The 15,360-nt window shown below is 38.0% G+C and overlaps 1 protein-coding gene across 4 annotated transcripts in view; it reads left to right on the top strand.

The window, feature by feature from the left end:
* RNF145 (ring finger protein 145) overlaps positions 1–15,360 on the top strand; it is a 47,182-nt gene that overhangs the window by 10,202 nt on the left and 21,620 nt on the right. For all 4 annotated transcript variants that reach the window (XM_052772242.1, XM_052772243.1, XM_052772244.1 and 1 more), the window contains one exon: positions 10,930–11,038. In XM_052772242.1, the coding sequence (XP_052628202.1) occupies positions 10,930–11,038 (109 nt within the window). The remainder of the gene's footprint in view (positions 1–10,929; positions 11,039–15,360) is intronic.

Here is a 15,360-nt window from a genome sequence, read left to right as displayed (position 1 = left end):
TTGATAGCCAATGATGATTTGCCTGAGTACTGCCTAGCTTGGAGAGAAATGGCTAGCATATAATTTTCCTGCTCTGCAGTGTTTCTTCCTTGTAGATGGCTTTGGAGGGTAAAGATGTACTGCAGTCAGCTAAGGGAAACACCCTTTAGTTAAGTAGTTAGAGGACTGTGGTGTTTTGAAGTTGCATGTCCGGGTTTTTAATCCTGACTGCATAAGTCTTGGCATGGGACTTTCTTTTTTAATCTATTAAATGTCTGTTGTCTGGAAATTATTTACTACTGCCATTAAAAACACACGTGGCTTTCTTTGTTATGGCTCCACTATACTCATGCTGGGTTAGCAATGTACTTCTAGTGCAAAAAGCTGGTGTTACAGTTCTATGCCCTTTTCATATGTTTGTGGGAAAGAGTACTTTTTTGTTGCTGGTTAATGTCACACAAGACCATGGTGGCATGTAACTACAGGTGGCTTTCTCATGCACTTGTATGTACCTTTTAGGAATTAGTTTACCAGATCAGTTTCTAATACAGAGCTAACAGTTGTGCAGTAGGCTATCAAGATGTCAGCGGGTAATTTCCAGCTGTGACATAGACTCTCTTTATAGTCATTTGATAACCTTGTCCTCGCTTAAGTATGTTGAGATACACCAATAAAAAGCACTACAGAGAGGGTAGGTATTGCTACTGAAGTATTTCTCACCTGGTTGCTATTTTAGTACTAAACCAGTGGATTCTGACTTTGTGCTCCTCATACAAGTGGTGCTTTTGTGCTGGTGCACAATCACTCAGCAGTTCTTTTGCTTTTTGCTGTTACAGTATGGAGTGTCTGTACTTTTACTGCTCCAACTGGTAGTTGCTGATCAAGAAGGCCTTCTAAGTCATCAAACAAGTTGCTTGTTTTAAAAGATTTTTGGAGAATTTTCAGTGACAAAACTTTGCTAGTACTTTTCAAATAAAGTTGATTTGTTTCAATGCCTTGGTGTGGTGGTTTTTTTTTTTTTTAAGCTGTGTCAGTGTGAGGCTGGGCTAAATCAATTTGCATGCCTATACGAGATTTTATATAGATTTAATTGCATCATTTTACAGTATAACCTTAATTGAAATGGTGTATCAAAATATATAAATTTGATTTGTAAGGAAAACAAAGTAGGTTTCCACTAGTTTGGGAAATTAAGCTTCTTTGAAGATATGTTGGGGGAAATTAACTGCCAGTGTGTAATTTAAATAACAATTTACCATGGATATGTTTCAACATGCTAATCTGTTTTATTTAGGAAAAAAAATCCTCTGTTCATATTTGCAGTTAGAAAACACAGTATCAGCAAATGCTGTGGCAGCTTTGCAATATCAGTCAATCTCGGAATTTCTTATATAGGTAGTGTAAGATAGAAGTGCTCTAGCAGCTTAGGAAATTGGGTGCATCTATCTTGGGCAGGTGCTCGAGGAATGATTTGATTAGGGGGCCATAAAAATCAATAAACTCGACCTGTCTAGATATTGTGAACCTTTTCCCGGAACTAAAGATCCAGAGTTGGAAATTTGCTTGCCACTGGAGTTACCAGGAATATCTTTTCTGTTTACATGTACTCGTTTTCTTCCATCCATTTCACTTAAAGTTTGAAAAGCCGATTGTTTTAGATCAAGCTATGTATGTTACAGTGTGATTCCCATTCCGGTTAGCAGTACTGGGAATATAGTAAAAGCCTCTAGGATGCAATTTGTCCTTTGATACAGCTTTTCCCTTTCATATATTTTTATGAAACAGCCCTTATCTGCTTTAGTGAAGGAAAATATTCAGTCCTGATAACCACTCAACCACAAGTTCAACTGCATGAAATTTAATTAAATATGCATAAAGCAATGCAAACAGCAGAGATAAATTTCTGGTTAGAATTCATGAATGTAAACAGATTAATTTCATGTAGGAAAAACTGCAGAGTAATTTTGTTTATGAACTTTATCTGTCAAATGGCACTGTGGTTACTGTTTTGGCAGGCGTAAAAGGCTTGTGAGTGGCGTGCAGTAGTCTTCACCATGCACTTTAGATCTTGTGTATAAAGTTTGTTATGTTGTTTTATTTCATAATACTGTTTTTCTGCATATGAATTATCTTCTAGAATCACCATTAAAACTATTTTTCACTTCTGAAAAACTTCTCTAGGTTTGTCAAGTGTGCTTAAAAAGACAAACATCAAACTTAGTTAAGCAACAATTTGGGAATGTCTGCCTGAAAAATTTTTGTTCTGTGTGTGCGAAAATTCATACTTGATAGTCATAGGATCACCTCAAGCTTAAAACTTCATTGATCACACCCAGTATCTCTCTGGAAGTACTTTTGGTACATCTTACAGGACATTTGACAGATAATTTATTGAAAACTTAATTTAAAATTAATAGAGATGCTTGGGATGAAAAGGAGTTGATTTGTGTACTGGATTTTTATTTTTTTTAGTTTGCCATACCTACTGGATATCTGTAAAAACAGGCAAGAATTGGATAAAATGGGTTTGCACGTACTAGTGATATTCAACCACAAATTATATTAAAAATAGTAAAAATTCGTCTGCCCCCTCAAAGGAGTCACAGGGAAGGTTTGGTTCTATAGTCTGTCCCTTTCATGCCATCTGTTTAAATACAATAAATTATATATATATATATATATATATGCTTTTTTCCCCTTTATTCTTTTAAGAGTATCGAAAAATCCTGAATTATAAGCCTTATGTATGACCTATGAATGAAAGTGCATTCTGTAGTTCTTCTTGGAGTGTTTAGGAGTATCTCGCAATAAGCACTACTGTCCCAGGACTCTTTCCCAAATACTCCAAGTCATCTTTTTTACTTTTTTTGGCAACCCATCCAGACAGTCTGGCTGAACAGTAGCATGTGATAAATTTGTGTGCGGTGTGCTGTATTACCAGATATAATTCTGACAGCTGGTATGCTGTTGCCAGGTAGGATGATCTGGGGGGAAAGAATCTTAGAAAGCAAAACAACTTTTTTGTCCACAACTGTTATAGGTATAATGTGGTTTCATTAAGATTTCATAAAAATAATTTTGTATAAATTTAAAGTAGCCTCTCCTTCAGGAAAGATCTGTGCTAACTAAAATGGCTTTCATCTCAAACCTCTATGTAGGGTAGACTAGCACACTCTGCTACTGCCAGACTTCATTGTTTTCTTCTGCATTGTAGAGTAGCTCTGAGAAGACAGTCACTTCTTTTTACATTCTTTTGATGAAGAAGGTGGAAACAGTGGAAACCACGTAATTTCCTCCTATGAAGGGCAAAGCAATGCTGTTTGTGCTAACTGGCAAATACTCTGAGCTAGATGGGAAGAGGAGAGTCATGAGCTTAACCTGTAATCATAGTCAGACTTGGAGTTTAAGTCACTGTCATGCTAGAAGGCAAGAATTGCACTAAATACATAGTGTTTTCTTACTGAAGAACAAAAATAAGAGCAGTTTTCTATCTTAAACTATATTCTTTGTCATTACAAAAAAAGAAATTCCTGGGAAAAAAGGGAACTGTTTAAATACTTGGAATAGGTGGAAGGTGTGTCATCTTTCACCACCCTGTTTGTAATCACAGTTTCTTGAACTGTGCTGTTAATACCTTAATCGCTTGGTCACATCACTTGCTAGGTGTGAACTACTTGTTATGAATGCTGCCTTTAAAAAGGGGGCTTGAAGGAGGAGAAACCTTCTGAACTTACTGCCATTGTGTGTTTGCTGGTTGCTCTCTACTTTGGTGTGCCCACTTTTCTTTAAGCTCTTGTGCATTAATTAGAAGATGTTTTATTTGGATTGCTTTTTTGTGGTGCCTTTTCTCTTACGAGGAAAGATACAGTACTCTGATACAAACACAGTAAGAAGTGCCATGTGAAGCTTCAGTGTGAGAAGAAAGAAGCACTTGGTTCATTCCAGAAACAAATTTCCCCAAATTGTGAGAAAAGGATGTATGACTAAATGTGCAAATGCAGTTAATGCATACCAAGATGAGGAGCTGCTCAGATTCAGCCTCTCTGGGTTTGCTGTCCCATGTCCTCTGTCTCCCTCCTGCCAGCAACATTTAGATAAATGGGTAGTAGAACTATTTTCTGAGTGTTACTATTTAAAAATGTAGCTATTTTTAACCAAATACAATTTTATGACATGGGCTTGGTCTTTATTTCTTAAAAAAAATTACTTGCCATGTCTTCATATTCTCAGATAAAATGCAGTGTATGCTGCAGTTGGTAGATATAGAAGAGGGTAGAGAGTATGCCGTGCTCAAAATATAGCATACCCTTTTTTCTTTTTCCAGCTCTAGAGGCTGCCGATTCCTATACTGCTTCCTTACTGTTGTAGGCTTTTACTAAGCAGCTTTCTCAGCATATGGGTACTTATCAGGTAACATTTCTGTATAAAGCTGGTATCTCTTTCTGGCAACCTACATTGCTTTTTATTAAAAAAACAAAACAAAAAAACCACAACAGCAGCTTGCTTGAAAGAAGATGCTTACAATTTTGAGGTTCAGTCAACTCTGAGTACCAGTCTAGTGACAACATGGCGATTTGTGTTCATAATTTAGAATACATTGTGACTGTTTATATTTTTATGGTTCCACTTCTATGTTCTTTTCTAGTACTCTTCAAGTTCTCCATGGTTGTAATTAGTCCCAGAATTCTGATCATTAGGTATGCTGTATTATAGAAACAGCCTCTGAATCATATGGCAGAACTAGAATCAAAAGTCCGTTTTATTTTTTCAGACAATACTGTAAATCTCTGTAAGGAACTCAGTTCTTGGATTATTTATACTTAGAGTGCCCAATCTGTTACGCATGTGAAAATTCAAGAAACAGCTGTTGAAACTGATGGCAGTACCCCAGTAATGAGTAAATTGGTTTGTTGGCATTATTTTCAGTGAGATGTGCAGATGTTGATAACAAGTTTTCTGATCTCTGTTTATAGTTGCACTGTGGTGTGACTGGGTAAATACTAATTTCCTTGTGTGCAGGTGTCTTTAGATGTGTGCTTTTTCAGTTTAGAACTAATTTTTCAACATTTTCTGAAGGGCAAAATATTTGCCATGTTAATTCAAAGTACAGAACTTCTTGGAGTGAGTACCATTTGTTTGGGCAGCTCTGACTGAGTAGGAGGGTGAGGAAGACGTGTTCCTTGGTGTTGTCATGATAAAACATGGCTCCAAAAATGCAACACATCTTAAAGCCCACTATGCTTATGCTGCCTTGAACACATATTCTGTTAGCAGTGGTGAGACAGGCTAGATGAAAGCTACCCGTTGTGGTGGTAGTACTGGTGCCTTGGTGGCTGCTTGAGACTGATGGGGATTTTGGCAGTATTAAGTGTTCTCTGAATGGCTTGGCTTCTAAGTTGATTTCAGTGGAGTGAATTTTGCCAGAGCTCTGTGTTGGAGCTACCTCTGATGCAGGAGAGGTCATTTTGCGTGGTGGTAGAGGTTCTGTTTGACATTGCCTTTTTTCAACAGCACATGAAGAACTAGTCTCCTTCTCAGGACAGCATAGCTGTCCCAGTTAATTCAGAAGACCCCATTTGGATGAGTTATCCTTCACAGCGTGGTTAATACAAATTGAGGATGTGCAAGAGCTTTTTGTCTCGCCTTTTACATGACTTAAAATAAGTGGCTGTTAGAGTTCCTTCTGGGCTTGAGCTAGCCTCCAGTGCAGAGGCCACAGAATCTTCCTGGTAACTTTGGCATCATGTCTTTAAATACCGTGAGCTCTAAAGTGTATCTTTTAAAAATCATCCACTCTTGAGATAGATGATTTAGACATAGACAGTTTATTAAATCTCTGTGTAAATTGTTGTGTAACCAGTCTGGTGACTGGTTATCCTGAGAATTAGACACACTGAAAATAAAGGTGCCAATTGCTGTTATAATACTTATGCCATATCAAATACAGTCTTTCAGAAGTCTGTCCTGTGTTACTGGTACTTTCATGTTGTGGCCGGATAGTTGGCTGAATAAACTGAAATGAGGAGAGTCAAGGGTTAGGCTGAAATGAAATTACTAACTCAGTAGTGCACTGATCCTGCATTGAGTCAGAAGAGACTGGACTTTTGACGGTATTCTGTGGCTCACGACTTGCTTTGCTAGTCATTGTGAGGTGGACCATTTACTCTCATAGGATGTGGGTGAGTGGGAAGTTAGGGCCCCCCAAATTAATTTCCTGGTAGAATCCAAGCAATTGTTCTATTACTTCCTGGCACTGCAAGAAAGGGTGTGGTTTTATTAAGAAATGTTATGAACTCTTTCATGTGCAAAGTACTCATTTTTAGACTAAACCTTCAGGGAACTTTGAGTAATAATGTGAAGTGGACACAAGGGATCTGTAATCATGCAAATGAGCACTAAAATGTTTCATAAAGAGGATGGGTTGCAACTTTGATCATGCTCCAGAAGCCTCCGTTGTATGCAGCATGTCAATAAAACTGAGACACCTGAGTCGGCAAAGAGGTGATACGGGGTGAGAGAAGCTGGGAAACACCTTGGTGGTACACACGTAGAGAGAGATTGCTGAAAAGCAATCTGTGAGCTGCTGCTTACTGTAACAATGAGCATTGCACAGTGAGAGGTTTTCATCTGGCTGAATCAACAAGTTGTAAATGAGGTCATGAGCTAGTTAATACATGTGTTCTTGTCTAGCAATGTTTAACTTAGCTTTTCTGCTTATTATTGTTTTCATGTTTTATTTTCTCCAGTAGGGCCTAAATCTGTACTGTCTTGCATGGGAGGCAGTAGAAGCTCTCTGCTTCTTGTGCTTCGGAATAGGTACTGAGCGGTGGGTCTGTGTATTCGTAAGGTTGGCAGAATGGGTCTTCTATAGTACTCCTTACAGCTGGAAGCCTAAGGGTGCAATTCTGTTTCTTGGTGGCCTAGCACTAGGGCACTACTACTGTATTCAAGGAAAGAGTTTATTCTCTCTTGTCTTTATCTTTTTTTTTTTAAACGTGTGTTAGAACAGTTTCTTTACCAGCTCAGGAATTGGGCTTCACTGACCCTGCTGCTTAACAGAAATGTACTTGGTGAGTTAAAAGGAGCAATATACCAGGAGTGACAATAGCATGCATGGCCTAAATCAAGGGAGGGAAGCGTTTGTTGCAGGTGTAGAGCTCAGAAAGCTTTGGATGGAAGAGGGCGTTAGTTACTGTTAACCCATGCCTAAAGGTTACTTAGTGAGATGACCGTTTCTCAAACTGTAAATCCTTGTGTGTGGAGAATCTCTCCACAGGGATATATGTTCTCAACATCGTGTTTTCTTCTGACAGAGGAGGTGCAAATGAAAACAGAACGTAATGATTTAGATGCGAAAGCTGCTGTGAGGAAATTTCATTTCCTGGTCCTTTGTTTTGAAGTAGAATCTTGTTTATGACATATACTAATTACATCATTTGTCCGGGCAAGAAAAAAGGGAATAGAATATTGCTGCTACTATGTCTGAATTTGAGCTTGTCTTCCTTTTCTTTTGCAACGAGACGGTTAGGTAATAAATTATTTGGGTTTTATTTTTTTTGGCAGAGGCATTGTCGATAAAAATGAGGTTGGTACCACTTTGGGAATAGGGCCTCTGCAGCAAAAATGCAAATATTGCAGTATGAAGTGTGTTGAAATCTCTCTCTTATCAAGTCACAAGAGGGAATTGTAAATAAGAGTGAAAGGGAACTACTTTAAATGTCTCTTACTCTCCCCCTCTTCAAAATCTAACAATTGGAGCAAACGGCTGCTTCAAAGTGAACATTTAAATTCCAGCCCAAACTCGTGAGTGGTGGAGTTCATTGCTCAAGCTTCTGCAGTAACCTTGGCTGTCTTGTCACTGTGCGGTGTTAGAAGCATCTGTGCTGTTTGGAAGCCCTTTGTTTAAAAGGCACAGATGTGATAGTAAATCTTTTCATCTTTTGATTTGTATTTGGACCTTTTTTTCACTCCTCTGTATCTTGCGATATTTTAGTTGAAGTTGTGATCATGGAGAGAAGAATTAACTTCAATCACATCTAAAATATTCCTGTGCAACATGGCTGTGTTGGAGTGCAGTTACTGCCCTCTAAAATGTCTTCCTTTTACAGAAATTATCCTAGCACCACTCAAGTACATCATGTGGCCAAGGAGCAGACTTTCATGTGATAGAATAAGGTAAAGAAGGTGGCAGAGCTTAAATGCAGATACAGTAAACAGGTATTCTTAGACTATTTATAGAATAATAGAGGAATAAAAGCCTGCATAATAAACTCCATTTAGTTCTCCAGCTGAAGGTGAGTCATGGGCTACAGTGAGAAGGAAGGGTTTAGAGAGATTCGACTCAAGTGCTGGAATGATACATGGTTGAGCCACGTGGGTTGTTCTGCAGAGAGAATTGTCCCTAACTAAGCAATCAAGGGAAGGTGGTGAATACAGCAGTGACAAGGTGTTAGGAATGTCTGCAGATGGTGTGAGAGCTGCTGGAGCTGGCTCATAATGCTGTGGCGTGGTGCAGACTAGTTAAATGTCTTCATGGAGATTCTGCAGTGGAGTTCCTGCTCTTGTCATTTGTGTGTTTGGTAGAAGGAAGGTGTTGAACAGAGAAGATGAATTCCATAAAATACAGGTGTTTGCTAAGAAAACTGATGATGTAGAACATCTGCTGTGTTGTATTAACTAGAAGTATGTTAATCTGTATAAAACAGTTGCTAGAAGGAAACAGTTGTAGTGCTGTGTTCCAGGCCCCTTTAAGAAGCTCAAAATAAAAATCATAGAATGCTTTGGGTTGGAAGGAACCTTTAAAGGTCATCTAGTCCAACCCCCCCTGCAGTGAGCAGGGACATCTTCAACTAGATCAGGTTGCTCAGAGCCAGGTCCAGCCTGACCTTGAATGTTTCCTGGGATGGGGCATCTAGAACCTCTCTGGGCAACCTGTTCCAGTGCCTCACCACCCACATCATAAAAAATTTCTTCCTTACATCTAGCCTGAATCTACCCTCTTTTAGTTTAAAACCATTATCCCTTGTCCTGTTGCTACCGGCCCTATTAAAAAGTCTGACCCCATCTTTCTTATAACCCCACTTTAAGTACTGAAAGGCTGCAATAAGGTCTCCCTGGAGCCTTCTCTTCTCCTCTTCTCCAGGCTGAAGAACCCCAGCTCTTTCAGCCTTTCCTCATAGGAGAGGTGTTCCATCCCTCTGATCATTTTTGTAAATGGTCAAGTGTATACTGTAAATGATCAAATGGATGCTATACAGAAACTAGTGATGGTGACTTTGTATGATACTTCATTTTAATCAAATAAACTATCAATTATTTCAGCTTTTGAAAAGGCACATCCTCAGACAAATGCGCAACTTGTCAGATCTACTTTATGAAAGTACTTGAAAAAACATCTTTAATGTTAAATACATAATTTCTGTGTTTGTATTTTTAAAAAGGTAAGTAAATAGGCTTTGTCTGTCTATTGTCACTCCTATAATCTATCGTATCTGAATTAATCTTTGCTTGGCATACTGCGGGTCTGATGCCTTTTCTAGGAGCATGTTGCGAGTTACCCTCTTGAAGACCTAACTATTGGTAGAATTTTACAGAGATGGCTTATTGAAGGTGGCAGATATTAAGTAGCTTTGAAATACTTCTACATAAATACTGAGTCAGAAATTGTATCTTTTTCAAACATTGGAACATACTGTGTTCTCAAGCTGTTTTATAGTAGCTGGTTGTACCACTACTTATGAATGCTTAATCTAGAGTTACATTATTTTCTGAAGTATTTTTAAAAAGCTCAAAGTATAAATTAACTCAGTTAAAAAGGCTGTGCCCAGTGTTGCTGAATAGATGGATGAAACTTTAAATGTAACGTGACTCGTATAGCTCTAAGTGTCAGGATAAGTTCTTCTATAGTGTTTTGTTCTTAGCTGCAGGGAAGTTGTTAGCTATTGCTGATTTTTTTCCTAAATGGGTTTCAGTGCCAGGCGCTTAAGCTGACCTTCAGAAAGAGCACGAGTGCACTGCATCGTGATGGAGAGCTTGGAAATAAAGATTAGTAAGGGCATCACGTGCTGGGTTTTTTGACTTGCAGAGTCTGTTGGGGAAGGAGAAGAGGATGGGCATGTACCACCCAGCTTTATTTAAGTATCCTAATGATAGCAGGTATGAAAAAAAGGATCAGTGTTCTGCTGGTTGGAGAGGCTGCTGAGCAGCTAGGCTGTGTTGTAGAAGAGTACAGCTGTATCTGCATTGGGTCTTCTTCCATGGTCTTGCTAAATGCTAACAAGAAATGAAGGAACTGCTGGTGTAAATGTCTAGAAATCCCAGGCTCTGCCAAGTCTTGTCCTTGATTTATGCAACACTGATAGCTTGAATGTGCTTTAATATTGCTAGTATGGAGAACAGCCTCTCTGTCCCCATCTCAAATTATGGGCCTGCAAAGTGTTTTTAAACCATGAAGATATAGTGGAAGAATTAAAATGTGTAATGCTAATCAGCGTGGAAAGGTGTTCTGTGTGTCCTTTGGTTGAAGAAAAGGATTTTTTTACATCAATTGACTGAATTTGTTGGATCGATAGGCTTTTTTCCCTGCAACACTGAAACTTGCTTTCACTTGGAAGAAGAGGGAGACCTAGGCCTATTTTCCCTTGGTTACATAGGTTATGTTAATTAAGTTTTGTTAAAATACTGTGCATCAAGTCCACTACTTGACTTCTAGATGTAATCTTACAGAAGCTGGTAGACCTATTTCTGTTCATGGGGAGAAAAAGAAAGTGGCAGGTTTTTTGTGTACTTTGTGTTTTGATGAGGGCAAAATGTAGGTACATGAATTTTAAAACCAAATGAAAACAAAGGTGGTTTAAAAGAGATCTGAATAACTTGAGTGTTAATTCATATTAAGAAATTTGGAATTAGATAGTGGTTTTTTGAAACTTCAGCCTCTGCTTTTTGTTACAGGTTACATCTTAAGTGTTGTGCTCCTAACTTTACCAAGGCAACATCTGGTTCAGCTTTACCTGTACTTTTTGACTGCACTGCTGCTTTATGCTGGGCACCAAATTTCCAGGTAAGAATAAATGGATTAATTTTGTTAGCTTGGTTTGGGAATTAGAAAAATGACTGATACTTTGTTGATATCTTGTATAACTGGCATAGGCCTGGTTTTCTGGAGGCCTTTTTTCTATGCCAGACACCTAAGTATATCTTGCTGTTCTTTGTCTTGAAAAAGTTTATAGAATTAAATATACAGTCAGGTAGTTCTGGTATATTTTCACTGACTTAAAAGGAATTTCAAGCTACATTTCTGTAGAATGTAATGTCCATTAAACTGAGGAGAGAAAGCACTTACCACAAGACTAAATGTGGCCTCTGATGTAGTAGTCTGACTTACTCAATGGCTTGGCTAACATGCTTTCAACACTGGAGCATTCTACAAAGCAGACAGGATGTTACTTTTCGTTTCCTGGCACCTATGATGAGAGAGAAAATAGAGATGTGGAAGATAGTAAAAGTAAAGTAATAGTGGAATTTATTCTTAAATTCATCTTTGTTTATGTAATACATTTTACAAATGAAAACAAAAAGGCATTTTGGATCTAAAACGCAGAGCAAGAGGCTGAAGAACTCGAGTCAGACAAGACAGAGTCAATCATCTTTCTTTGGCTCCGGCTAGATCTGTTGAAAGCCAATGTAAACTGTCATACTGACAAGAAGTTTAATTGGAACCAAAGAAAGCGCCATCACATTAATGGCTTTACATGGGAAGTTTTGAAAATGTGGACTTGAGCCTGATTTATTTTGATGCCTGCTGATGGGAAACATTTAAAAATGTGCTTTTGATTGATTTAAGTGAAGTGATAGGTTTGTTATTTCTGCATCAAAATTGTTGTTCTAAAGCATTTCCTGGAATATTTCTTACTTGATAAGTTGCAGTTCAGTGGAGTGTTAACAAAGGTTTTGTGGTGACTTGACACGTCACTGTTGTGGCTGTCAGAGTTGCAGTTAATGATTTCCTGAATGGATGAGCATGCAAGAGAGGAATTGTGGCCTCTTATTGCCTGGGTAGGAAGGAAAGAGGGTTTTTTATCACCCTCAGGGGAGTCCTGAGTTTTTATAGGTACAGTTTGTGGGCGTTTCTTACAGGGTTGAAGGCTTACTTATTGGAAAAAGCAACCTAAACATTATTTAAGAACTTGTGTTGAAATAAAAATAAAGCTAGTAACAAATACCCATCAGAGGCGAGGCTTTGGTCCAGAACATTTACAGCTAGAGATCTTTATGCCATTCTGGATCTTCAAATTTTTTAAAAGAAAGGGAGATGGTATGGATATTGGTTGATACATTAAGGGATAGCACTGTGTTTGATTTTAATACCTTTTTTCTTTGTGTTTCTATGTAATGTGAATTGTGACTTCTGTTGCTTTGTGAGGTTTGAGACTACAGGCTTCATTGAAATGTTAGATAACTTGCTTGGACTGTTCGGCGTACGCGTACTAAGCTTTCTCTATTTAATGCTTCTGGAGTGAGTTAATAAAGACTTTAATTAAATCTTGCATCAACTGGCACCAAAAAATATATTTAATTAAAAGATGTCTTGGATTCAAATAGTCCAGCAGTATTCCCTAGCTATTTTGCAAAGCAAATGTAGTTGCTAACACTTTTGAGTGAGCTTACCCGTTCCCTAGACATAAGACTGACTTGGTTTGGAAGGAAGCACTGTGCAAGGGGTTCTCAGGAGCAGCCTTTGTATAATGTGGCAAGTGACACTTGCATTAGCTTTTCAAAAGGATCTTTGAATCCCATTAGTTTTCATATTGAAAATAGTAGTGTAACACAAATATAATGTTAGTGGAGCTATTCCTTTTATTGCCAAAGCCATCCAATTCCAACTGATGTTTCTATTTAGCAGACTGATCATAACAAGACATACAGTAGTCACATGTGCAAACTGTTCCTGAGTGTTTTTGTTAATAATTCTGCTTAGAGCTGAAAACTTCCAGTAAATTGCTTGCATGCACTACCAGTTGGGATGCTATTTAAGACAGATGAAGAGGTCTCATATTAAGGGCAGTTTGGTTAATGCAAATTATAGAACAAGACCAGAATCAGCTGGCACTTGTGACTCTGCAGTGTCCTGGAAATTGTGAGCTGTGAAGAGACTTCAGCTTTCAGTGCTTTTTTTCCACCCCAGAAATAGCTTGCGGTTCAGCTGCAAGTCTGGGAATAAGCAGATCTGAATTTTATAGTTAAGCTCTGCCTTCAGACTTCCAGGTCTATGTGACCTTGACAAGTCATCTCACTTCTTAAGTGTTTGTTTCCTTACCTGCAAGACTGAGAATTACCTTAATGTGTAAAGATTGATTAGCTAATGTTAGCTAATGTTTGTGAACACTTGGAGAGTCCAAGAAAATGCTGCATTTGTATGTGGCATGTTAACGTGGCAATTTAGGTGGAGATAATACACCATCTGTTTATGGAAAAAGGAGAAGTCAGCTTTTAAAAACAAAATCTTGCTGCTCCTGACAAGGAAATTTGATGCTGGTTTTATTTTATATGTAGCTGCACGAATGTCTTCCTTAAAAGGATCGCATTTCTTTTCCCCATTTCCAGCAATAAAACTTGGGAAAATAAATTATGCAGTTATGCAGAAAAGAAATGATGCAATTAAACACACTGTTAATGCTAAAAAAATGAATCTACATCATTATCTTATTTAATGTTTTGCAGTTTTGTTACGATCGTATTCCAAGTGTTGAGCCTCGCAGAGCTTAAAATGAGAAGATTGCGGGGGGGGTGGAGTAAGAAACTGAATTGTTTCTGATGGATAATCTTTAAATACACTTAATTTTAAGGTTGTCTGTAGACATTTAAAACCTATGAGAGTGTGTGTTTGATGTTGATGGTGGAGATTAATCAGCCACAGTAAATGTCAGCAATATGAGTCAATTAGGTCAGATAACCATTGTGCCTTATGTCAGTCAATTACAAAGCATATTTCTAATAACAGAGGACCTTTCTGCACTTTCAGTAACAAAAAATGGTCATGTGTGAAGCACTGTACCTTTTTAGAGCAACGTTAGGCATGGCTGTCCATGAATATATGTTAACAATCCAGCAGTTTGATTAAATGAGGTTGGGAATGCGTCTACAGAATGTACAGCAGGCAATCTGATCTAAGCTTTATTCTTATATTCCAATTTTCTAAAGTAATAATGTAGTTTCAGTCATTTCATTAACTACTAAATACTGATTTTAGCATTCTTGTTTTCTTACATTGCTGCAGTAAAGTGAACAATTCTCAAATGTAAAAGCTGCAGCTTAATACAGCTTTAATTGATCAAAATTGAGTGCAGGCACTTGCTCTTGTCAGCATCTTGTATGGCACTGCAGCTGTTCGAGGCATCTTCTGATTGGTGTCTGTGCCAAAAGATCCTTGTGTTTGTACTGGTAATAAGAGAATCATTGCTTTGACTTTCCTTATTCAGACATCATCTACAAATACTGTTTAAAAAATTTAGGAGATCTTAAAACATTGCTTCTCCAAGCTGGTAGGCCTAAAACTCAATTAATGAGAGTTACTTAAAGAATTAAGCCAAGTACAGACCTCTGTGCAGGTGACTGAAGCAGATAGACAACAGCAAGAAATGTAGCTTGAAGGAATTTGGGTCATCTCCAGGCACGTTCCTGGTTTTAAGAAGCAACTTTTAAGTGCAGTGTTGTTGGTGTGTCTTAGCTAAGTTGTGTAAGGTCATCTTGCTACAGTTGATATCCTGAACGATTTTGTAACCTGTTTCCTAAAAGATATAGAAGAAACTTGATGTCTTTGCTGCTTTCCTTCTAGCAATTTAGAAATAGCTAGTGTTTCCACCCTAAATTTGAGGATGGAGCATGATATTGCTAATACAAAAAGCCATCTTCAGCATGTTGCAAATGGCGTTATTTTTTTCTCCCTTTGTAACTCTGATGGATTATCCTGTTCGTGTTGCTGATGCTTTCAGAAAGTGCTTTCTGCAGGTTCATGTGAAATAAATAAAAAAAAATACCCAACTTTGTCCCAAAGATTACATCTGTGTGGATGTTGGAAGGTAGAAAAAAACCCTTGTGCTTAGCTATACCTTGATAACAAGGGGGAAGTTCTATCCAGAATCAGTCATCTTAAGTAAGCCTTTTCAATCCTCTTGTGTTTTTAATTGTAGGTTACAGTCTAAAGAACCCATTTCAACATACCTCACATACACTATGACACTTGAAAAGCTGCAGTGAGTAGGCAGGGTTGTCAGCTATGAAGAACAGGCTTTGAAGTGTTTGTTTTAGTACTTTGAGATTTATGCCTTGAATTCCAGAGATTTTTTGCAAATGAAAATGTGAATACCTTAGCTTGGGGTAGCA

The sequence above is a fragment of the Harpia harpyja genome, chromosome 20 (assembly GCF_026419915.1).
Source record: "Harpia harpyja isolate bHarHar1 chromosome 20, bHarHar1 primary haplotype, whole genome shotgun sequence".
Classification (NCBI taxonomy): Eukaryota; Metazoa; Chordata; class Aves; order Accipitriformes; family Accipitridae; genus Harpia; species Harpia harpyja.
Note: the sequence above shows the minus strand (reverse complement) of the source record. Positions and strands in the feature narration are given on the sequence as shown.